This window comes from Fukomys damarensis, unplaced genomic scaffold (genome assembly GCF_012274545.1).
Source record: "Fukomys damarensis isolate Sample0158 unplaced genomic scaffold, DMR_v1.0_HiC HiC_scaffold_6, whole genome shotgun sequence".
NCBI classification, from domain to species: domain Eukaryota; kingdom Metazoa; phylum Chordata; class Mammalia; order Rodentia; family Bathyergidae; genus Fukomys; species Fukomys damarensis.
The window spans coordinates 10,900,765-10,926,935 of NW_022900918.1; the positions used below are offsets into that span (position 1 = coordinate 10,900,765).

The 26,171-nt window shown below is 35.6% G+C and overlaps 1 protein-coding gene across 9 annotated transcripts in view; it reads right to left on the minus strand.

Annotated features, from left to right (window-relative positions):
- Nucleotides 1–26,171, minus strand: part of Klf12 (Kruppel like factor 12) — a 581,477-nt gene that overhangs the window by 218,589 nt on the left and 336,717 nt on the right. For all 9 annotated transcript variants that reach the window (XM_010622344.3, XM_010622347.2, XM_010622343.2 and 6 more), the window contains one exon: nucleotides 16,338–16,427. In XM_010622344.3, coding sequence (XP_010620646.1) covers nucleotides 16,338–16,427 — 90 coding nt within the window. The remainder of the gene's footprint in view (nucleotides 1–16,337; nucleotides 16,428–26,171) is intronic.

A 26,171-nucleotide genomic window follows, 5' to 3' on the forward strand; every position in this document is an offset into this window, starting at 1 on the left:
TAGTATGATGTTGGCTGTTGGTTTTTCATGGATAGCCTTTATCAAGTTGAGGTAAAGACCATCTATTCCAATTTTCTGCAGGGTTTTCTTCATGAATAGGTGTTGAATTTTGTCAAATGCCTTTTCTGACTCTAGAGATGATCATATGTTTTTCCTTGACTCTGTTAATGCAGTGTATTACATTTACTGATTTATGTATGTTGAACTATCCTTGCATGCCTAGAATAAATCCAACTTGGTCACGGATTAAATTTTTGATGACACTCTGTATTTTGTTTGCCAGTATCTTATTGAGCGTTTTTGCATGTATGTTCATTAGGGAGATCAGCGCATACTTCTCTTTTTTGGTTGGATCTTTCCTTGCTTTTAGGATCAAAGAAACACTTGCTTCCAGGAATGAATTTGGAAGTATTGCTTCTCTTTCAATTTCATTGAAAAGTTTAAAGAGTAGTCACAATAGTTCTTCTTAAAATGACTTGCAGAATTCAGCAGTGAAGCCATTGGGACCTGGGCTTTTCTTTGTTGGTAAATTTTTAATTATGTTTTCAATTTCACTAATTATAACTGGAGTATTTAAAAGTTTTATATCTTCTTCGTTAATTTTGGTAATACAGAAGTATCTAGAAATCTGTCCATTTCTTCTATGTTCTGCATTTTAGTAGAGTACTTCTTCTCAAAGTAAGTATTGATCATCCTCTGGATTTCTGCTGGATGTTTGTGACTTCACCATTTTCATTTCTAATTGCATGAATTTCAACCTTTTCTTTCCTTTTTTTAAAATAAGGTTGGCTAAGGGTTTGTTAATTTTATTTATTCTGCAAAACCAACTCTTTCATTCATTGATTTTTTTGTATTGTTCTCTTAGTCTCTATTACATTGATTTCTGCTCTGATCTTTATAATGTCCTCCATTGTATGAACTTTAGGTTTCTCTTGTTCTTCTTTTTCCCGGAGTTTAAGATTTAGCATTAGGTTATTTCAGCTAGCTCTGTTTACATAAAGTGAACATTCACTGCTATAAATTTCCCATGTGAAATTGCTTTCATTGTATCCTATAGACTGCTGTATGTTGTACATGCACTGTCATTAAATTGTAAAAACTGTCTAATTTCTTCTTTAATTTCTGCTGTGACCCATTGGTTGTTCAGGAGAGTGTTATTCAATTTCAATATTTTTGTGAAGTTCTTATGGTTTTTTAAGCTATCTCCAGTTTAATTGCACTATGGTCTGATAATATACATGGGATAACTTCAGTTCCTTTCCATTTTCTTAAACATGTTCTATGAGCTAGCATGTGGAAAATCACCCGTGTGGAGCTAAAAAGAATGTATATTCTGATTTTGTGGGGCAGAACACTCTGTACATATTTATTAAGTCCATTTGTTCAAAAGCTTGGTTCAGTTCTAGTGTTTTGCTGTTGATTTTTAGTCTAGATGATCTATTTGTGACAATGGGGTAATGAGGTCCCCCACTACAACTGTATTAGCGCTAATTTGGTGTTTCATTTCCCTTAATATTTGTTTTATATACTTGGGGCATATTTGGTGCATATATATTTATTATTGTCATCTCTTCCTCTTGGATCGTTGCCTTTACAAGGATGTAGTGATCTTCTTTGTCTCTCTTAACCAGTTTTGGTTTGAAATTTACATTGTCTGCAAATAAGTCAGCTACCCTTGCTTTTTTCCGGTTTCCTGTCACATGGAAAACTGCTTTCCATCCTTTTACTTTCAGTCTACAAGAATGCTTTTCAAGTAGGTGTGATTCTTGTATATAGTATATTGTTAGATTTCATTTCTTAATCTATTCTGCCAGTCTGTTTCTTTTGAATTGAGATCATTGACATTGATGGGTATAACTGATATGTAATGACTTACTATTGTCATATTATTTTCCTTTTGTTGGTTTATTTTTTTATTTTTCTCCCTCTCCCTTTAAATTCTTGCCTATTGGATTTGCTCTGTCGTGCCTCATGGAGTTGTGACCTTCATTTTCTTTTTCTATGATAGTTTTTAAAATTGTTTGGAGTGCTGGTTTGGTATTAATGAAGATTTCACGTGTTCTTTCCCTTGAAAATATCTTATTTCTCCATCAATTTTGAAAGATAGTTTTGCAGGATACATCAACCTAGGGGGCTATATTTCCCCAACTGTCATTAATTATCTCTGGGCTTTAGGCAAATGATCTCATTGTGAATTCCCAAATTTGTATGTGGAAAACAGTGCTCATAATACTCTGTTCCATCTTGTCAATGAACTGATGCAAACAGTTAACATACAAGTGCTTTCAATTCTATAAAGGAAACACAAACTTGAAAGAAGTCAGAGAAAGTGCCATCGCAACAACAAGGAAACTAGATTAACCAAATCAGTTTCTGTAAACTAATCAAGAAAGAAAATTATTTTAGTAAGTATTTTTCATGAAACATAACAAAATAATGAAAATAACTTTCAATATCTGGAAAAATATATTATTTTCCATTACACTTTCACAGAGAATGTTTTTAGCCCTTGTTAAATGGTAGCTTAGTATCACAGAAAATTGTTTAAGATCAAACAGAGCTGGTTGTGACCCAAAGCAGCTGTGTGAGTTCGAATTTACTTAATCATTGTCAATTACCACTGTCCTCAATGAGAGAGTGCACTGATCCCTGCAAGATGACTACATGAAAACTTAAACGGCAAAACAAAAAGAAGTGTCAATAAATTGGAACCCTTCATATAGTTCCCAATTCTTATGAGGAAAGTTAAAAATAGGATCAGCCTCCAAACAACCTATGGAGCTCCTTAGACTCTTGCCTTCCTTTATCTGTAACAACCCACCATATTTTTGAGACTGTATTGAAAAATGAACATGCTTGAAATCAAGCTGATGAGAATTTCGATACAAGGCACAATTTGAGGTCAATTAAATGTTAAATTGGGTGGACAGTAACCATAAGTAGATTGAATAAAAGTGCAGAGAAGGGAAAGCACAATGGGTAGAACTTTGTGAAAGAAGGAACCTGTTCTGGAACTTTCAAGGTAATCATGACTAGAATGAAAAATCAAAAATGATATTTCAGGTTGAAGCAAAAGCTAGTAGTTAATAAACCTTATATGTATTAACTCCATTATGTAACCCAAAACTTGATGAGGTAAGCACTGCTATAATCCCCATTTTACAGAAGGACACAGAGGGATTAATTGGCTTGCTCAGGTCACAAAAAATAGTATTAGAATTAGGGAAGTAAATATAGGTAGTTGTTCTCTGGAATCCATATACTTATTCAGTTTCACTGAGATAAGTCTTGGTATAGTTACTAAGAAAATGAATATATTTCTCTTCACCCTAATTAGGGTGAACATAATTCACTCTAAAGTGGAGAAAGAAGTTTTTGTTTTGTTTTGTTCTGTTTAAATATCAGCTCAGAAAATGTCTGGGTAGGTCAAAGAATCAGACTTCCTTACTACATAACCAAAAACAACATCGGTGGACCAAAGGCCAAACCTACTGGGTCTTTTCCAATAAAAACACTCCTACATCTGCCTCCCAGTATCCAATGCCAGAAAAATCTGCTATTGGCTCCCCAAAAGAGCCATAGGCCCTGCTCTACTCTTGCATCTACCTGAGAGTACAGAAGTCTTTGTGTACAGGGGATGCTCTGCTTTTCTGCCTTTTGCAGCCCTCTCCTACATGTTGCAACTTACAGCAATGCCATGTCCTAGCTGCAAGAGAGTCTAGGAAATGCTGATTTAAAAAACTCTATCATGTATGATTAAAATCACAAGAGAAGCTAACTGAATAGCAAGATGATAAAAGATATCAGGCAAACATAAAATACCACTACACACTCTGATAATGGGCAGGCTAGAAAGGTTTGGGAATAAACTCAGGTACCTAAAGTAGGATTAAGCTCATGTAGGTGAAACTTCAGGAAATGCTGATTTAAAAAACTCTATCATGTATGATTAAAATCACAAGAGAAGCTAACTGAATAGCAAGATGATAAAAGATATCAGGCAAACATAAAATACCACTACACACTCTGATAATGGGCAGGCTAGAAAGGTTTGGGAATAAACTCAGGTACCTAAAGTAGGATTAAGCTCATGTAGGTGAAACTTCAGGAAATGCTGATTTAAAAAACTCTATCATGTATGATTAAAATCACAAGAGAAGCTAACTGAATAGCAAGATGATAAAAGATATCAGGCAAACATAAAATACCACTACACACTCTGATAATGGGCAGGCTAGAAAGGTTTGGGAATAAACTCAGGTACCTAAAGTAGGATTAAGCTCATGTAGGTGAAACTTCAGGAAATGCTGATTTAAAAAACTCTATCATGTATGATTAAAATCACAAGAGAAGCTAACTGAATAGCAAGATGATAAAAGATATCAGGCAAACATAAAATACCACTACACACTCTGATAATGGGCAGGCTAGAAAGGTTTGGGAATAAACTCAGGTACCTAAAGTAGGATTAAGCTCATGTAGGTGAAACTTCACTTCATCTGGAAATAATTTATTACTTCCAAAAAAGGTCATACACAGATCTGTTAAATTAGCAAAGCATTTAAAAATCATCCTATAAAGACAATTAATTAAAAAGCTGTGACTATGAAGTCCTAGATTTTTTTCCGAATGATTTTAAATTGTTATTTTTCCATAAGGCAAAGCTAACTATTACATAAAAGCTATTAATAAGCTGGCTACTTTATATAACACTTACACTAACCAGTCCCATTTTCTTTCCTGCTCATGGAGTAACTGGAAACACCATCATCTTAGAACTTCATTAATGTTGAATAATTTGCAACATCTATGTAAATAATTAGACATATACAGTATTTTAATTTTCAAATGCAAAATATTTATATCACAAAATTAAAGAGAAATGCAGATTAACAATAACATGCTAGAACAGTTGCTTTTTATTGATTATTCAAATCCAGTGTACATACTATGCTAATTATCATATGTATATAATTTTATTCTAGCTTAATTCTATACCTTTTACTACACAGCATCTGAACTTAAATAGGAAAATATTTTACAAATATTTCTGTACCCAACAGCAATAACCCAAAGAAGAAGAAGGTAAAATCTCCTCTTACAGGCATTTATGGAAAGTCAGTGTGGAAATCAGACAACAATGGGGCAAAGAAATTTTGGTGGAGAGCAAATGACAACAGTCTTGTAAAATGAATGGAAAGAGTTCATCTCAATATCTGTATTTATTTTCTGACTTGAAAAAATAAGAGATTAAGATTTTTGATGATATCTATGAAAATCATGTTACAAAACAGTTGATGGCAAAGACCAATAACCTTTTCAGATACACACACACACAGGTTTTTAGTGAGTATACTATTGCCTAGGGGGGAAGTATATAATATTGTATATGAGCGGGTCCTATGTATAAGATGAAAATAATATCTAGACTCTCGGTTCCCTAAAATGTGCCAATAGCAACAACAGTGCTCATACAAAATTCTTCATCATAAATTCTCTGCCTATTTTTTTCAGCATATAATGTAATGGTAACACACTCTAAATGGTCCCAACATCCATCTTCTACGTTAAATTTGTAACAAAACTTGAAGCAACACAGGACTGTTCTACTATTTTATTACAGCTGTCTTAGCCAAGAGAAGTTGGAGTTTTTAAATCCACACTGGCATGAATTTCTTTCAAGCTAAAAAAAATTTTTAAAGTACATACCAATTTTTTAAAAAGTAAGAAAAATAATTCTTTAAGTTTTCAAGAATAACAAGATTGCCTTACTTAGCTGATACAGGCTTTAAGAGTGAATGATCTACCTCTATCATCACCTTCAGAGCTTCACAGCAAAGATATAATTAGTTATGACATGAACAGAGAAATGAATTTGAAGTTTGGCAGTTTGAAAGAATTAATTATGGTGAGTATGACTCATCACAGTGCATTTAGGACTGCTGAGAGAAAGCAGTTCATGTTTCTTTACTAAAGAGATTTTCTGACAATATTTAAACCAACAAAAAGGACTGACCATTGACAGAGAGCACAGTTTCACTGTTTCATAGCCACAGATGGGACCACTTGCTAAGTCATTAAATTTACCACACTTGCTTCTAGGTCAAAGGCCCTGATAGCATTATGTACATTTTTTCCTCAGGCGTGACACTGTCACATAAGCTAAAGTGAAGTTAATGGGGGAGGGTAGACTGTTGACATCTTTACTTTGTCATACATTTATGAAATTCAGAGTTCTCAAAATGAGGGGGGTGGAGGGAGGTGGGGAGAGTGAGAATGAATATCATTCTTAGGTGCTGAATCTAAAATACGGCATCAGCTCTGCTCAATCTACTGAATTTTGAAAACAGTGAAACTAACAATGCAACATAACTTTGCACAGTGATGGCCAAGGGTTATTTTTGAACATTTTAATGTATTTTTAAGTAAGTGAAAACATGACATTATAACAAACATATCTTATTCAGCAGCTTTTAAATCTTAAGAAATTAAATAAAAAGAGTGATTCCAGAGTTCATAATTACTGCAGCCTAAAATGAGCAATGGCCTCTGACCCTCTATAAGTAAATTTGTATTTAATGAGCCTCTAAAAACTTCTCCTAAATGTGCGTCAAATTTTTCTTACCTATTTTAATGACAGAATTACTTGATACCAGATCATAACATGTGATAAGCAGTTATATTTATCAAAATGGGGCTATAAAAACAGCTTGCAATAGTGAAAAGGGTTCAATTCACAAGGCATGGACTTGCACTCCTGTTACTGCTTGTGTTATCTGGGATGCATGGTATTTTACTTACGAATGGATACGATATCACATCTGCTCAAAGGATTACTGAGGTATGTAAGTATGTGGGACTATTACATCTGATCTGAGGACAGATCTTGTGCACAGGAGTCAACAGGATTACTGTGAACAACCAGAAAGGGCTTCCCCTTTCATAGGAGGCTTCTTCTCCAGAGCACAGAAAGGGTGTAGTCAAAACCAATATTCAGAAGATGTGACCATCTTAAGTACACATCACTTGTTCACAATAGTTGCTGCTAAAGCAAAATGCATTAAAAAGTCAGTTTCCTCTTACATTATCTGAAACAATTTCTGCTAAAGTCCTCCTTTGGCCATTGAATCGTATTTGATATCTTACAGCCGTAAATCTTTGGCCAACTTGTATTTTTCTTTTAATCTTTTAAAATTCTTAACTGTGGTAAAGAATACATAACGTAAAACTTAGCCACTACTTTTCAAGTGTTAACTATATTCAAATTGCTGTAAAACAGATTTTTAAATCCTTTTTTATCTTAGAAAACTGAAACCCTATACCCGTCATCCCTCCAGCCTGCCCCACAACCCCTGGCAATCACTATTCTTTCTCTTTCCACAAATCTGAGTATTCTCAATTCTGTGCTTACACTTTTGACCTATTTGTGTCTTTATATTTGCAGATTTCTTTTAGATGGCGTGTGGTTTGGCCTCAGTTTTATTTCCAATATGATAATCTGCTACAGTTAGTAACAGAAATGATTCAACTATTTGTATTTGATGTAATTATCATTATATTCTGTTTAAATCTTCCTATTTGCTTTCTATTTTTCCTATGTTCTTTGTTCCTTTTTCCTCTTTTCTTTTCCTTCTTTTCGATAAATTATTTTTTCCACTGTTTCTAGTTCGTCTTCACTATAGATTTAACTATGTCGGACTGTTCATGTGCATAGTTCTATGATTTAAATTATATGCTTTCTTTTATCAAAGCCTACCATCAAATAATAATAATACCATGCCGCTCCTCACACAGTAGAACACTAGAGCCTTACTTTCACTTGCATTCCTGTTTTCTCTGTGCTATTGTTTCCTGTTTTCATTCAATGTTAGAAACTTCACAATAAACTATTTGCTTTAAGCATGCCATTCTCTGTTTAAAATATTCTTAAACCTTTTATTTTTGCCCACATATTTACCATTTCAGGCGCTTGCTTGCTTGCTTGGCTCAAATTTCCATCTAGTTATCCTTTTTCTTCTGCCTAAAATTTACCCTAAGAAAAAGTAAGTTCATCAAACCTCTTCTACCCTAAATACCACAGTTTGACAAGAAGTCTCAATTTCATTCCTTCATATATGAAGTATACTTCACTTGGTTATTTTTTAAATTATTTTCCTTCATTTCTTTTTTCTAGCAATTTAGTTATTATGTGTTTTGATGTGTTCTGCTGGGGTTCAGTATTTTTATATTTGAACAATGTTCAGCAATTAGATTTCAGATATATTTTATGATTCTCCCCACTTCCTGATAGCCCACTTATACTTTTGCGAGACAACTCAATATTGTTCCCATGGCAAATTGAGGCTCTATTCTTCCTTTTCAATTTCTATTTATTTTTGTGTCATATTTTAGATGATTTCTATTGCTATGTAATCATTGATTTTTTCTTCTGCATTATGTATTAATGCAATCGATGCTATTTTTAAATTCTCAGATATATTTTTCACATCTATTTAATTCATTTTTTTGTTTTGTTTTGTTTTCGTACCAAGGATTGAATTCAGGACCTTGTGCTTGCAAGGCAGGCAGTGGAACCACTAAGCTAAACCCCCGGTTCACCTATTTAATTCTTAAACTTTTCTCAAATCACTCGTGCTTTCTTCAAATTCCTACATATTTATAAGATTAAATATTTTTAAGGTCTTTCACTATTAATTTACTATTTTGTCATAGCTGGATGTATTTCTATTCATTTTTTACTTGGTTATGAGTTATATTTTTCTCCTTCTTTATACATCTGGTAATTCTGACTGGATGCCAGACCTTATGATTTTGATATTATTAAGTGCTAGATTTTGTTGAGTTTCTCTGGAGGAGACTTTTTAATTCTGACACACAGTTGAGTAACTTGCAGGTCAGTGTGGTTGCTTCTAGGGCTTGTCATATTGGGATCAAATCAGATTTTTCTAGGACTAACTGTATCCAAACCCATTACTAAACTGTGACCTTTCTGTGGTCTGTCCCCAGTGCCCCACATGTGTGTGAAGAAGTCTCTCCATTCTGGTTTGCATGAACTATATGTGGGCTCCAAGAATGGTTTAGACTATTGCTTCCAGATGGTCTCTCCTCGCCTTCTCAATCATGAGGAAAACAACTGCTTAAGGGGACCCCTCCAAAGACCTCCAAAACTCCCTCTCTGTACACTCTCCTCTCTGATATTGCTCCTCTTAAAAGTTAGCTACCCTGACCTCTTCCAAATCCAATCTCTGCTTAACACAAGGAGACTGCTCAGCCCTAACTGAATCCTCTCTTCGTACATGGCCTCCAGGTAGCAAGTCAAGCGACTAGCAGAGCTGCTCTTCTCTAAGACTCACTGCCTGCTATCCAATATGTGACAGACTTTTCATTTATATTCCTTGGTTTTCTAGTGATTTATGGAGGGAGATCAATTCCCATAGCAGCTCATCCTTCACGCTCAGAAGGTAAAACTCCTGTAAGAGTTAATAGGATATTTCTATGAGTTAATGTAAATCAGTGTGCAAATGTTGGCACAAGAAAACACACCAAATAGAGAGAAATGCATGCCTTATAGTACAGGTACATTTTTTTCTTCTACCACAAGACAAGCAGACAAACTAGATCACGATCTTACATAAGCTGAAACATTCTGGAAAGGTTAATTTGCCTTGACTCACAATCTCCAAACTATTCGGAGCATAATATTTCTTTACGAAACATTCTTTTATTAAAACTCACTGACCCTATAAATATGCAAGTAGCTCTCAGAAGGGACAGCATTTTGTGTTTTCATTTAGTGAGACCGGGGTTACAACTGGGCATCTGTAGGCACCTGGAGTACAATGAGACCTTCAGGGTATTAGGACTGTAGATGACAAGAGAATAAAGTTGAAGGAGAAAGCACACCACTAGAGAAGAAGGAAAGGCACAAATTTCTACTTCACAGTGGTGCCCAGGGCAGGCCCTCAGGGAAAGGATTTGTCCGCCTGCCATATTTCCCTTGGGAACTATCTGTAATTACTATCACAGCTCATTGATTTTCAATTCGTTCTATTAATACATTTATTGGCCATTCTGACATTATTAAAATCAGTCCAACTCTGCATCTCTAGTAGAGGATATCACTTCGCTAAAGCATGGGTTGTGCAACTACAAATACTGTCTGCTTTAGAAAAACAATGGTCTTCTCACATTAGCAAAAACACAGCTTCTGCATATGTTTGTCTTTGAAGCTAAGTAGTGACAAGCAAAGATTTCACTACAGGTTAAAAGATCTCAAGCAGTTGGTCATCAGAGAATATTCAACGATAAGCAAATTCACATTTCTAAGATAATGCTACCAATTTACCAGTGACGGGACCCCTGTTCCACAGTAGGAGGGGAAATAATGAGGCCCTGTTAAAGGGTAATGTAAGTGGCATTTTAATAAATGCCTTTTCTTCCCTTTTGAAGGCATTAAAATAATACTGTCTTTGCCTTACACACAGACATATATTAAATCTTTAATGTGAAACAGAGTGTTTCTTGAGGGAATAAGCAAGGTTTGTTGTTGAGGTTTTCCCCCCGACACTACTTAATTTTAAAGTAATTGCCTGTCTTGAATAAGCATTGCATACTAGATTCTCTAGGTTCAGATGCAATACTTGTACCTGTATATATTTCTTTGTTAAGCCTAAGTATTAAATGCTTTCAAAACAGCACTAGTTTCAAAATCCTTCTCATTCCACAGTGTAGCAAACAGGCCCTGACTTCCAATAAACAGAATCTGAGTGAATCACCATTTACTGAGCCTTGCCTATTCATAAGCTCCTGGGCTGAGATGATGAGGAGTAATGAGAAGCATAAAGCATAAGCTCTTCTATTCAGGAAGTTCCACTATAACTGTTTCGTGTGCTAGTCAGCTCTTTGAGATAAAGAAATATCCTTAAGACAGCAGTATGAATATCCTACAGAATGGTTTGTGAAGTTACTGCAAGCAACCATAAGGGAAAAATAGCACTGCCTTCATTTGTCTTATTTCTAAAATAAGAGTGCTCCTAGGGATCTACTGTAGGGCATGCTGAGATGTCCAGCTAGTAAGAAAGAGAGGGTGACCTGTACCAGTCACCTTCAACCCCTGCAGCCCTTCTAGCTACGTGGCAGTATTAAGAGGAGCTTTAGTCTTCCCCTAAGGAATAACACGAGTCTTTTACTACTTAATTATTGGCTACTTGCAGCACTTAAAATTGACCAACTACTCATTCTCTGTCCCCCTCTCCTGCCATATTAACACCACTCTTTCTCTATGGCTCCATAGTTGAGAAGGCAGGGTAACAAAGGGCTCAACACTCCAGTGACTTGTTAGGGATTCAGGTCAGCTCCTCCCCTACAGAAGATGCACAGGTCTTAGGAAACTGACAGTGAAGGAAATCAAATAAGAAATATTTATTTCATCCCTCCTTTAAAGCTGCTGCACTTATGAATCATTTTCTTTCTACACATTTTACTTTATAGAATTTTGAACATATACAAAATTAGGCAGAATATACAAACTCCTCTTGTATCACCCAACTTCAATAATGATGGATTCATGAACTTTCTTGTTTCATCTCTTTTCTTATGCACTCTCCTCTGTTTTGTTTTATAGCAAATCCTAGACATCATTATGATTTCATATGTAAATAATTTCCATCAGTATCTTTAAGGAATATGAACTCAGAACTTCATTTTTTGTAATGTCGCTCAACACCATTATCACACAAAAAATTGTATCATTTTTATATAGTTATTTTCTCATTTCACTGTTCTTTTTTTCACATGACAAATCTCACCAGAATTTGAAATGTTTCTGTAGGTACACTTAAAAATACAAAATTTTTAAAAACCAAGTTTAATTTTGAGATTTACCTTAAAACTACCTGTACGATTACAAAGTGATACAGATTTTTGAAATTTCTGGTAAATATCTCATGACGTAATTTTTCTTTTTTTTTTTTTTTTTTGTACGAGGTATCAAACTCGGATCCTGGCACTTAGGAGGCAGATGGTGGAACCACTGAGCTAAATCCTCAGCCCCTGGTAAATATCTCCTGAAAACTACAGGAACAGAAGGGAAAACAAGAGAGCCTTTCCTCCTGTTTTTCTTCAAAAAGCAAATATTTGTTCACCACTTACCACATATAGCAGCCTCCTTTGATTCTGGGTGGTTAACTCCACCTCCTGGCCCAGGGTAGATAAGGTGACAGAGAATAAGGGAAATTCACACAGCTGGTACCTGATGAACAAGTGTCTGAACTAAGTCTGCCTCACTTGAAAGTGCAGTCACTTTTGCTTCCCCACACACTTCATTGATGTATGAGCCTTCAATTCATAATTACAAATGCTTTCTCTCTTTGCCCTTTCCTGGGATCTTAGAATATAAGACAAACCTAATAAGGAAGGGCTCATCTCCAACACCTCCCCTGCATGGATGCATTGAGAGGCCTAAAGATATGAAGGAACTTTCCAATGTCATTCAAGCTAGTGACTTCAGGGACAGGAATAAAATCACGTTTTATGTCTTTGAGGCAGTCCCCTATCTCCCCATACTGCCTTATCTCTGGGTGTAACAGTTCCAAAACTCTTCTTCCTGCTGTAGGTTTTTGCTTAATAACATGTTAGAACATCCAAAGACTGACAGTATTTGGGAAGCTCTTGTCACAGCGGGGCACGAGCACCGAAGGTCACAGACAAAGTCACTCAAATGTTTCTCGCTGTGCCCCGAAGCATTTCACAAGAGCACATACTCTTCCTGCAGACTGCTTAGCAGCATGTGTTGGATTACCAACAAGCTTGCAGAAAACTGAAGTCATATTTCAGGAAACTCTACTGATAATCTTCTGAGATATCCCGTAACTAAAAACATGAGACAGAGGTCTCCAAAGAGAAAGCTTTCAGAGCTGCTACAATACTTACTTGGTTCTCATAGCCACAGGACCAAGAACTTCAGCATCAGTGGGAATGTATGTTCTATTTCCAATTTAACTCCTATGTTCACAACAGCTTCATGAAGCAGGCAAAATACGTTTCCAGCTAGCTACTGATGGGTTTTATACTTTACCCCCTATAGTAGTTATAATGTGTAGACAAGATGAATAAATCTTGTCTTTACTGAGCACTTACTACATACCAGGAACTACAACAGATACAAGGGAGAAAGGTAAAAAACAGGCTTCACCCTCAAAGAGATCTCTCAATCTGACTGAAGAGACATGACAACATACACAGACTTTAGGACTTATTAAAGAGAACAGGACACAGTAGCAAAATTTTTCAGACAAGAGGCTTGGTCTGGTATTCCTTTAACCCTTGAAATGTGCTCATCAGGTCTGGAATCCCTTAGAAGAATGGGAGATATGCAGAGACCAGCTGACAGCAGAAGACCTGAAGGCCCATTTATAATAAGCAGAAGGGAACAAACATATGACTCTATGGTGTATATGAACAGAAAGCCTATGGATTAAAATGCTGCCTGCAGGCTGAAAGAAACATCAGTTTTCTCCACTAAAGACTGAAGTTAAACGTCTGTGTCTTAAAGACAGGGTCTCTAAACTCAGTTTTTCAGAGCAATTATACATTCCATGGATGGATCAACTTCAAGTTTTCTCATTCACTTCCAGGACAACAGTTGAGTTCTTATAATTTTTTTGTTCAAAATCATTTCTTATCTTTTCAAAACCACATGTGATTACTTACATTTCACTAACATGTTTATATTTTCTCACAAAGAATCAAACTTGAAGTTATAACAGCCTTTAGTTATAAATAATCACAAAGTTTTAAAAAATCTTCAAAATTCTAGCATTCCTTATATAAAAAAAATAGGTCTGAGATTCTGAATGTATATGAGAGCACCCACCCCCATCATCTCCAATGAAAAACCCAAAGTGACCTGAAAATACTAAAATTCTAGATTTTAATTATTTTAAATTGCAGATGTAAAGTATTACATGTTATTAAATATAAATTACTGTAATCAATAGTTAAGCTTTTATACATTTCAGTAAACCCTGCAGACTGCTTCTCTGAGGTTTTCCCATATAAGAATGAAATTATATTTGTCATGTATCTAAGAAGTACATATAAAAAACTAAGGAAAACATAAAGTTCCCATTTTGCTCCAACATACACAATCTGAACTACGGTTAAAATACCATTATCAGGGGTGAGGGATTTAGCTCTGTGATGCTATACCTGCCTCAGAAGGGCAAGGTCCTAAGTTCAATCCCCCAATACCACCGAAAAAAACCAAAACAAACAAACAGAAAAATAATTATCAGCTCCACTCCCAAGGAAAAAAAATGACTTTAATGAAAGAGCATTAGAGTAATACTAAAGAACCCCTGTCCCTATTAAAGATCAAGAAAAGTACTTTCTTTAAATAATGTGATACGAGATTTTTATTCATACTATAAACTCTCTGTAATTATTGGTCTTCATTTTTTGAACATCTAAATCTTTCAGACAAATCTTACCGTTAAACTGGAAAATGACAATGAAGGAGAAAGAACTGTTTGGAAACTATTAAGTATCATGGGACAGGTAACAAAAGGGTACTATGCTGGCTTTGACCCCTGGTCCATGACACAATATTTGACTACAGAGTTTCTGTAGGTTTTGCCTTTATCCAACATCAATGGTTTTAACAGATTATTGCTATTTGAGTTGAAGAAAGTATTATCAAGTACAAGCAATACTCTGAAATATGAGAAACTACTTTTCCCTTGCCCCAGAAGCATTAAAAAAGACTATTTTCTCTGAATGAAACTTTATGATATGTACAGACTGTGCAGAAATTTATTTTCTTAAATTTATGTATCCACATTTTAAGGAACAAAATGAGACATCAGCATAATAAAGAAATAGAACAAATCTTTCTTGTGGTTAATTACTCAAGGTTGAAACTACTGTATATATATAGTTTGGAGGACACATAGAGCTTAACTGGTTAAGTCCAGCTAGAAAATCCAGGTGAACATATGAGTTTTCCTGAAAAGCTATCTATGAACAAATAATGTTGTAACTTGCACAGTTTTTTCTTTCATGATGCTTTACTCCCTCAGTCTTGGGTGGACTCTTTACACATCTGTCATTACACCATGCCAGGAACTACAGAGATGTATTACTGGTTGACATAATCCACAAAGTTCATCTCAGAATTATGAGAATCAATGCTGAACACAACAGTAAAAAATGACATCCTCTATTATAAGGGATCTGTTTCAAGCACAGGCTAATGATGAAAAGAAGAAATCATACCAAGATGCCATATGCCTGCCACCAAATGCTGACTGTGGAAGACACCGAGAAGACCTTCTAACTGCCACTGTCTGGTCCACAACCTGAGACAGCAGCTTCCATTTTGGTCCATCAGTATCCTAACCATTAAGTGAAATCTCACATGAACTCATCCACAAAATTTTAATATTCTTAACAGTGAGACTTTATACACATTTAAAATTTCTCTTTTGAGCATTCAAGTACAAAACATTGCTAATTGTAGTTCTGATTGATTTTTTTCTATATATAAAACAAAGATTATATATTTACTGATGTATATCCTTTACCAGCCATCTGTGCTGCCTCAGTGATGGTGGTTTAATAAGATCAGCAGCCAACACACACTTGAGCATATGACCAATGCTTTCTCTTTGAAACATTATACTGTCCTTATACTGTTAATTAGTGAAGGTACAAATGTTAACGATTATAAAATGCCCTACGTTCTTGAAGAGGCATCTTTGCTCTTAGTGCTTATCGTTTAAATATTCATAAATTGTTTCATCAGTTTGATTATATACTGCTAAATAACCATTCTCTTGCTTTTAGGCAAATTTCAGATTCACTGATTTCAATTTCATCAACCATTCCTTATTCCTCATGGAGCCAAAAAAAGGTAAATACAAATGTCAAAAGAAAAATTCATCCAATAAATACTAACATTCCCATACCCGTACTTAGAATGAACATGCTATTTTAACATTAAAGTTACATTCCCACTTTATTTCTTAGTACGTCTTCTTTGCTTAGGATTTTTATCAGCTTTTGAAAAACTCACACGTTTAACTATAACAATATGGTAAGAAGAAGGCCATTATCCCTTCTAATTTCAGCATTCTATCCAAGGGGGTGATATTTACACTGGTAACTGGGTGAGAATCAATAAAAATCTAAAATGATTTTTACTTGAGAGAAAAGCTTAGGCAAGGGGGTGTGGGGGCACACATATAAACAGATTTTTTTCTGCAAGCCTGGGACAGTCTAGAAATGAACAGGCATGATAAGAAGGATGGAGGTAGACATCACTGGAAACTTCTGCTTACCCCTTGTTCAGATTCCAAAAGCTCTGTTTTGACTCTGACTGCCGGCATCCCATCAAGCATTAACATTCTGTTCTCAAAGGTGTTGATATTCTGAGAATAAAAGAGAGAGGGGATTCAGCTACAAAGCATCAAAAGAGGACATCTGGTGGAGTCTTCCTTCATTGGAGTATCTTTAGCACTGCTACCTTAATTCTTTAACAATGAAGTATAATTAAATGTGAATATCAGCATAACCAACTATTTCCCCAATCTGAACTTTCATTTGAAATAATGACAAAGAAGTTGAATTAATCAGTCTGATTCCTTGACCTCTGGTTTGGAGGTCAGACTGAAATAAACTGAAGCGTGGAGACCTTACATTTATTTATATGGGGCTGAAACAATTTATCAGTTTCTCAATAGTGAAAGAAACTATAAGGCAAGTTTCTCTCCTCCTTAGTACTAGAAGTTGTCTTGTGTATAGACATCAATAAAGGAGACAGTCAGATCAAAAATAACCTATATGTTCTCAAAGCCTAAATAATTTAAAAGCCAGAATACTATAATTCTAGAGTAACTGAATTTATATACGATAAATTATATGGCAATTCAAATCAAATGAAAATTTCTATATACAAACCCAAGTATTATTTTAAAAACAGCCCATATAACTGTACTTTAAGAGTGACTGCTTAAAGCCATAAAATTTTCCCCCCATTCTCCTATAAGTTTGGCCCAATTTACAACCTCTTGAAAGAGAAACCTTACTAACAAGATTTATAAAAAGATTAAATCAAGTTTATTCTCTACTACTTCTTGCTGCTTTAGCATTTTTCTCAAGTCAGTAACCTATGAAAGGAGTCTGAAAATCACACCAACAGTGCTTAGTTAAGACCAAATCAGGTTTGCATTTTAGAAGTGTTTAGAATGGCAACTTTACCATCCTGGTGTACTGACTGAGGTTTTAGAATAGTTATTTTTGCTCAAGTACAGAATACAACCATGATGCTAAAGTGGTCTTGATGATACAAGAGATGAAACAGGATCTACAAATGATATAAGGGAAATATAATTCTCAGCCTGTTAGATGTCTAATATGCTGAGTTAGTGTTCTCTAAAAGCGAAGACTGAATTCCAGGAATAATGGGGGCTAAGCGTAGAAAATGTTTATTGAGAAGATACTCCTGAGAGGCAGAAGAGTCCCAAATGGATAGGTGAGGACCCCACTTTACAGAAGAAGTGTTATAAAGCACAACCACTTGGGTGCAATGTGGGTTAAAGCTATGCTCATCAAATAAAGTCACAAACACAATCTTAGGTAATAGCGATCCAATGGGGAAACAAGTCACATAAAAAGAGTACATGGAAAGAACAAAGAATTTTTTTTCAGGGAAATGGTAGACCCAGAGGCCTTGGTCACCCATGGGGTGACTGATCTATTTAGACTATCTAGAGACTTTATTAAGCCAGGTGTTGCCACGTATCTTGTCCTTTGGGGAATTACTCAGGCCTGATCATTTTGTCTTTATCTCAAGGCCTGGCCTCTAACAATAATCTGTCTCCCTCCATGGTTGTAATGTGCTTTTATCTTACGCGCTGACTCTTGAGGGCCTAGCCCTATCTGAGGGCCTATAATTTTACCTAACTTAGCTGTCTATAATCATCTTACTAAATGTAAAAAAGTTCAGTTACTAAATATTGTGTATTCAGTTGAAGAAAGTATATTTTCTAGACCTTTTTTTTTTTAAACAAAAAAAATTATCAGTACATGTTTATACTACATAATGGTTATATTCATCATGGAGAGTTGGTACATGGACATAATATGTCCTGATTCTTTTTTTTTTTTTGGTATGGAAATCAAACGGGGGACCTTGAGCTTGAGAGACATGCTGCGGCACCACTGAACTAAATGTTGGCCCCACATCCTGATTCTTTTCACTCCCCTGTAAACCTTCACATTTTTGCCTTTCATAAAAATGTTTTTCCATATAAGTTAAATAAAATACCCATTTCAATCTATCATAAATTAAATGTTTTTATTACTAGATAATACCAACAGAGTGCAGTATAGTAAACCTCTATGCATGTTTCTTTATTCTACTTTTTAAGAAAAATAATGAAATGAAACTTCTAGGGCCTCTTACTAAAAATAATTGCTCTGAGAAATCAACAAGAAAAAGCAAATTTATTCTAGTTATCTAATAAGTATTTTTAAAACATCCGTGCCATCCAGACAAGCTAGATAACAAAAAGAAGAAAATATATCAGTGTCCCTTTTTTCCTTGAAAATACACGATATTTTCAAAATTGGGAAGATATTTTTTCTTAATTTTTGCTTTTGATTCATGTTGCGGGGGTAGCACTCAGAGCAGAAAGAACTATGGTATTGCTGGTGAGCTTGGTTAATTTGTTCCAAACTTCAAATCCTTTCATCAAGGCCTGCGGTTGTTTACACACTGGGTACAGATCTCAAACCCTAATATGTCACTTGCTTCTGTCCTTGGAAGTAGCCAGCTTGGCGTGCTACCAGTCCAGTCTCAGAAAAGCCTTCCTGCAGCCAGCGGCCCTCAACTCCCCAGCCTCCCACAGCAGTTCGCAAAAGCCACCTTAACAGAGCATCCCACAGGCTATTTGGCTGGTAGACAATGAAGGATGGGTTGGTATTGCTTCCTACCCTAGACGAGGTCTGGCCTGGATGAAAAGGGAAGAAGGTGCCGGGTAATGGAGCCCTAAGCAAAGGAGGAGAAAAGACAAAGAGCAATTCAGGAAAGGCAGGTTTAATGAACTGTTAGAATCTGATTAGAGGCTAATGTCCCTTTTAGTGCTTTGTACCAATTTACAGCTGATATACTTTAACCATTTTCCCCACTGGCTCTGATAAACTCATTAGTTTTTAAAACGCAAGCTAACCCAGAGTCTTTGAAGATAAAAACTGATAAATCATGAAAACCTGGTTGGGTCCATGTTCCATTTAGCACATTTAAATACGTCTTCATTTTCATATGTTTAAAAATTTTTATTGTTGGCTGTAAATAATTCCAGACGTGTTAGTTGGGATGTACATTTTAGTTTATGTAAAAGCGAAGAATTGCGATTGTTTTAAAAAACAAATCAAGTTTTCCCTGGAAATATGATTTTCCCTTCTATGATTTTCCAGGATCATTCACAGCCATACCTATAATAAATACAGTGCCATAAATAACAATGTTAGTAGCTAGGGAACCAAGTCTCGACTGTCAAACTATTTCAATTAGTGCAGATATTTTCAGGTGTGTAGTGGAACTACAGTGTATATATGGAGCACATTAATGTCTGCATGCCTGATTCTAAGCCTGCTTAGCACAGAGATTAAGCACTGAGCACCACAACTTGTTCAAACCACCCAAGAAAATATACGGTTTTTAAATATACAGCATTGAAAATACAGTCCTTGGAACAACATATCGATAGATTTATCTCACTAAGCTCAGACACATATAAACAGGTGACTAGACTTTAAATATGTGATAGGTTCTAATAACATGGAATTACTGTCAAACATATCTTGCTACAATCTTAATCAAAACACATTTGCTGTGGAATCAATAGCTCAATTGGTTCCCAAGCGGGAAATAAAATTATAGAGAATCACCTATTTTAGTGCCATGGCACTTTTTGTACATTTATGGTATAAGTTCTTGATATCACATGATCCTCAGACTTATAATTTATGTGTAACATACACACACACACACACACACACACAGGAAGCACAAACTACTTGTGTACAAGCCACCTGTTTCCTATGAGTAAGAGAATTTGATAGTTGGCTACTGATCAATACCTACACTACGTAAGAACAACAGAGCTCTGGATAGTTCTACTTGCCAAATAAGATCTGGCATCATAGTGGCACAAAAATTAATAGTTTTCATATTCAAAAGCCATATAAAGTACAATAGCTATTGATCCCAACATCTCAAAATATCCAGAATGGCACTTGCCCCAAGGAAAAGGGACGGGTCTTCAATGACAGTAACTCATAAATACACACAATGAGGGTGACTCATAAATACATACACTAAGGGTGACTTCCCACGCAAACCTCTACTGTCTGCCTTCCTACCCCTACAATGCAGGTCTTCATCTCTCCCTCCTCCTGACTGTGGGTCAGTCTGCAAAACTGGAAAAAGGAAAAAGGAAAAAAAAAATACTATAGCCAGTGAATATTCAGCAAGGTTTCCTTTTTCAAACCAAACATGTTTTCTATTGTTTTGCCCTCTCTAAGTACAGGGCTGTGTACTTAGGTAGGTATCAAACTAAATCTTCATGATCAGTGACAGATGATGAGGCACCCTCTCCCCATGCCCATGCTGTATTCAACAGGACGGAGAAGGGATTCAGGATTCACCGAGTCAAGTTTCTGAGGCACTTTCATGGCAGACTCTTAAAGCACTATAATGCAATCATACCAAAAACTAAAAGTGTCATCCTGTGGGAAACAGCAAACGAATCACATTACAGGAAAATTAGAGTTTTACGTAAAAGACTTCTTACAGAAGTCATATCTCTCCTCTTTCTTGGCTAACCTCTACCATAGTGACAACAATTAAAAAGAAATCAACAGCAAAATTTTTCAGATTCTACACTAAAGATGTGCCAGATCAACAGACTGAGGGGATAACAACTAGCTACACAAAATGTACAGTGAAATACAAGAGAATTAGTGAAATCCTCTGGATAACGGGCTATAAAACCTAATCTTTCTGGACAAAGGGCTATCAAACCTAATAGGCTGGATTCATGCTTAGGTAATAATTTTAGTTATCTATTGATATGTGATAAATCATATAGTGGCATTAAATAATCATTCTTAGTATCACCCTGGTAATATAGTAACTCTTGTTTGCATATTTCAATATGCTAGAAGTTGTGCATACAGATACTCATTTAACTCTCACAGAATCCCAAGAAGTTGATGCTATTATTATCTGAAGTTAAAGCATCTAGAGACAAAGAGGTTAAGTTGCCAAGGACACACAATTAGTAGATACTATAGCTCTGTTCTAAACCCAATAAATTTGACTCTAAGCTTCATATGATTAACAACCACATTCAATATACTGCCCTTCCTTCCTGTCTACATGCACACCACACACATACAGTTGGAAAAAATATGACCTTATTATTCAAGGAATTCTGGAATCTAGGTAACAGCTCTTCCCAGGGCTTGGCTGACTTTGCCATGGAACTAAATGTGAAATTTCTGGTTACTGATGTACATCAAATTTTGGGAAAAATAATATTAAGTCAAATCAAGCTGTGGTTTCAAAGCTAATTCAGATTTTTCCCATTAAATTGTCTCCAGTGTTTTTGTTTTTTTTGTTTTTTTGTTTTGTTTTGTTTTGTTTTTTTTGGGTACCGGGGATTGAACTCAGGTCCTTGCGCTTGCAAGGCAGGCCACCGAACTGCTGAGCTAAATCCCCGGCCCATTTCCAGTGTATTAACTTAATGAGATTATGCTTCTATCCTAAACACGTGCCATAATTAATTTAGCAAGCCAGTTCTTCCCGATTTTACCATCCAGAATATCTATGGTAGTCTCATCTGCTATGCAGTGTTTTGAAAATATTCACATATGTGGGGGCTAGTTCAATATTTTCAGCAGTTTCATGTACTTGGTTGAAATAGTAACTTATTCTTCTACATTTTACACTCAAAGACACATTTGTGCATTATATTTTAATTTATAAATGTCAAGATTAAAAGTTATTTTTCTATTCTCACACATCCTTCTTGGGAATGCAATTTTATATCGCACATATGAATAATCAAAGTACCTAAAAAGGAACAAAATAAACATCACTTCAAATGGAGACTTTGCCATTTGAACTTAGCCTTTCATCTTTTGTTCCTTTGCAGATCAGGAGAATAAATATCACACTACCAGCTATATTTCATTAACAGAACTAAGAGCCAAAACAATGGAGGGTTCCCCCAGTAAGATTCTCAATTTAAATCTCATTCATGGTTTCAATGATCCATACATCCATTACTCTGAAGTATTTGTTTTCAGTCTTAAAACCAAAAAACCTTTCCATAAAAATCTCATGGTGAAACACATACAACAATCTCTCTCCACAAGACTAGCTGAACCCTACATATAATGCAGCAACGTAAATCATCCTGACAGCAAAAATCACTCCTGTTCTCTATATCAGTGAAGTACTAAATTATCTCAATGATGTACAATTTACATAAATATTTTAGAAATGTTCCTTATAAATGAGCTGCTAAGGTAGCAAAGAAAAGAGTTCTTTCTCTAGGTGCAAACAGATCCTTTTCAAAATGGCAACCCAACCCTAACCAAAACCCCAAATGACTAAAGGCATGTTCAAAGAGACACAATAAAATCATAGACCAGGTGGCAAAACTTCAGATGGAACACACAGAAAACAGTGGTCTTACAGATTATAGCACCTCGTGAGGTTGTAGCCATTTCAAGTGCGTGAAAGTATGTGCTGTGCGATTTCCACAATGAGAAAACAGCTTAACAATACATTTCTCCAACCATCCCCATTATTGGGCAACACACAGCTACATACTTTTACAACAAATGCATGCTGCCTTCTTCTCTTTGTTCGCCCTACAGAACTGATTAAAATGACATCTGAGTTTCCAAATAACACTTTCCCACCAGCATTAAAACAAATTTTAATAGAAAGATCTTTATCTCATCCACACTCTATAAAGAACTGCACACACTTGAGTTTGTGAGTGGGTCCATGAACATTCAATGAGGGCCTCCGCTGTGTCAAAGTTACTGCCTTCCATCTGTATCATCACATTGATAAACTAGGAGGCACGATGGGAAATATCAGGAGCAACTTGCAGATTGGAGAACAAAAGCAGTCAAGAAACAAGAAACTACATGACAAGAGAAGTGCCAATCTACCACCAACCAAACCACTGAGAGAAAGGACAAAAGAGCAAACTCCCAGTTCCTCTAGGCAGGTACCAATATTCTGGAGAGCCTCAATATGTGGGAAAAGGTACTGTGGGCTTGGTATCAGCTGAAAATATGAGAGAATCAACTGCAATTATAGAAAGGAAGCCATACACAAGATCCTCTCCAGGAAATAGGGTCAGCAGGAAATAATTCTCAAGGCGTAGTCCAAGCAGAGCCAGAGATAGAAAATAGGAATGAGAGTCAAAAAAACTACCAAGTGTTCTATCCTGTCCTCAGACATTCTTCCCCAGTATATATATATATATATATATATATATATACACACATACATACACACACACACACACACACATATATATATATATATACACACACACATGATCACAGAAACCAGGCCGGAAAGGGCCAATGAAGGAGAAAGGCCCCACATACAGATGATTAGGATGAATTCTTGTGACACAATGACAACATGAACTCAGGGCTTCCTAATTAAAAGAAAAAAAGCAACAATGACATTTATTGAGCACTTATATGCCAGATGTTGTTTCATGTGCTTTATTCACTACATCATTTATTTATGATTCCAGTGACTCATTCAAGAAAGAGCTAATGAAGACTGGGCACTGTTTCAGCTACTTAGTTGAATCATGAACGAAGAAAGTTTTATGGAGTATCATCTAGTCATTTAATCCCCCAAACTTTTTTTTTTACTTCAATATGTCCATGTTAGAAAATTACTAACACTCAGAGAGATTAAATAATCTGCCCCCAATTATGAAATGATAGTCTAAACCCAAGACAAACTTTGTTTTTCATTGCTACCAGGGACAGAGCTTTTCACCACTGCTACAAAGCTATAAAATGGTAAGAACTGTGCTGGCTACTCTAGCTAATGAGCTACAACTCCTAACATGTCAGCAGGCTGAGGTGAGAGTTAAAAAGCAAAAGCAACTGGATCATATGTGCACCAAAAGGAAAGAGCACCCAACCTCATGGGAAGCCCTCACCCTTCCCCACAGCAGGAGCTTCTAATCATTTACCCAGTCCCTTCTCTACCATTCTACTCAGGCTGTATCTTGACCATGTTAAAAATGTTCCTACCTTCACGGTTGTGAATATTGTACACCACCGTACTAATCACATACAACACATTCTGTACACTAGCATGTAAATGTCAGGAGGCAGAGATTTGTCTTTTTGTCTGTAACAGTCTTCCTATCCTCAGACTTAAAACTGAGTTCAACACACAGTATGTGCTAAAATCTTGTTGGGCAACTGAAAGAAAAATGTAGACAAATATAAGATCAATTCATTCTCCTGGGTCTTGGATAGACAGAAAACAGTAGTCACAATCTTAACAGCTATGAAATTCTTCATAAAAGAATTCTCAAAAGAAGAATAAAAAAAAATAGTATAGCTAGAGCATTTCATTCAGTGGAGGAGTAACTGATCCGACCAGAAAAGTAGCTAGGTGTCAAGTCATGAATGATCTTGTAAATTATGGTAACTTACTGATTCATTCAAAAAATTTCTCTAATGCTGTGCTGTTTGCAAGTTGCTAGAGGTACAATTGAACCAGACCAAAATTCTTTAAGAGAATCGGCGGGGGCGGGGGGGAATGTGTTTGAGCATAATATAATAGGTTGTAGAGGTCATGAAAGCTATTAAGCAAGAGCTAAGGTGTTTTTCTTTTATAAAGATATATACGGGATGCAACAGAAGGGACAGCAAGCAGTCTATAGCCTGCTACCACTGTCCAAGGGAAGACCAAGGTCTGAATTCATGAAGTGGCAGCAGAAACAAAGTGAAGGAAAAATACTTGGGCAAGACAGCATGGAAGAAAGAGCAGCCTTTGAGGAAAGACCAGGCAGAGGAAGTGAGGTGGTAAAACAGCATCAGGAATGGCATTGGTATCTCTAGATTTTACACTGAGGTTAAGGCAAGCAAACCATGTTATTCCTGTGTCTCACGAAAAGCCTACAACACTTGGAGAGAAGTGGATATTTGGGCATACTCTTTACACTGTTGTGCTCACTCAACATTATATCACAGAGGAGAAATTTCCACTTAAGATGAATAGGTCTGAGTTATGTATTAGAAATTTAAAAAGTAAAATGTATCCAAACATAGAAATATAGTACAAATTTGTTTAAAGTTTATGAAGCTATATAAACCAATCCTCTTGGTTAACTATATATTTTTTAATTAAGTTTGTTTTTAATATCATATTTTCTGGGATTTATCAATGCTACCAACAGCTGTAGGTATCAAAACTTAAACAAAAAAACTATTTGCCAAAGCGGGGGTTTTAATACTGTACACTGACAGTCATCACTCATTTCCCTTTATGAAAAGTCATTTGTATAAAATGAAAATCCAAAATAGTGAATGGAATAAGTAATGAAATAATATCTCTGGTCTTTTGTGCCTAGAGAAAATGAAGATTACTATCAAGAACTGAGTCATTTATTTTCTGTAGAAAAAAAGGAAATGATTATTGACCTATATATCCACCTTTCCTTGTCTATAATAATGTCAAGTGGCTCCGTTTCAAAACCAAAATAGATTAACTTTCTAAAACATGAGCAGCTGAGTGTTCTTCTCCTCCACAGATTAAAGAAAGAAAACTTAGGAGTTGAGAATAAATGAAAAGAAGTTAAAGAAAGAATAAAAATCCAAGTTGAGTTTTTACAAATTATGACTATTTTAATAAAAACAAAAAAAGAGAATGAATAACCTTATAGTTATCCTCAGTGGCCAAAACCTACAAACTGCTAAACAAATAAACAAGAATTTATTGGTTTCTAAAATAACTCCAAATTCATTCCCTGTTTGTATTTCTGATTTACTCCTTTAATTAAGATTTTGTGACAAATTCCTAAAATTTTATCTTCCTTGAAAGA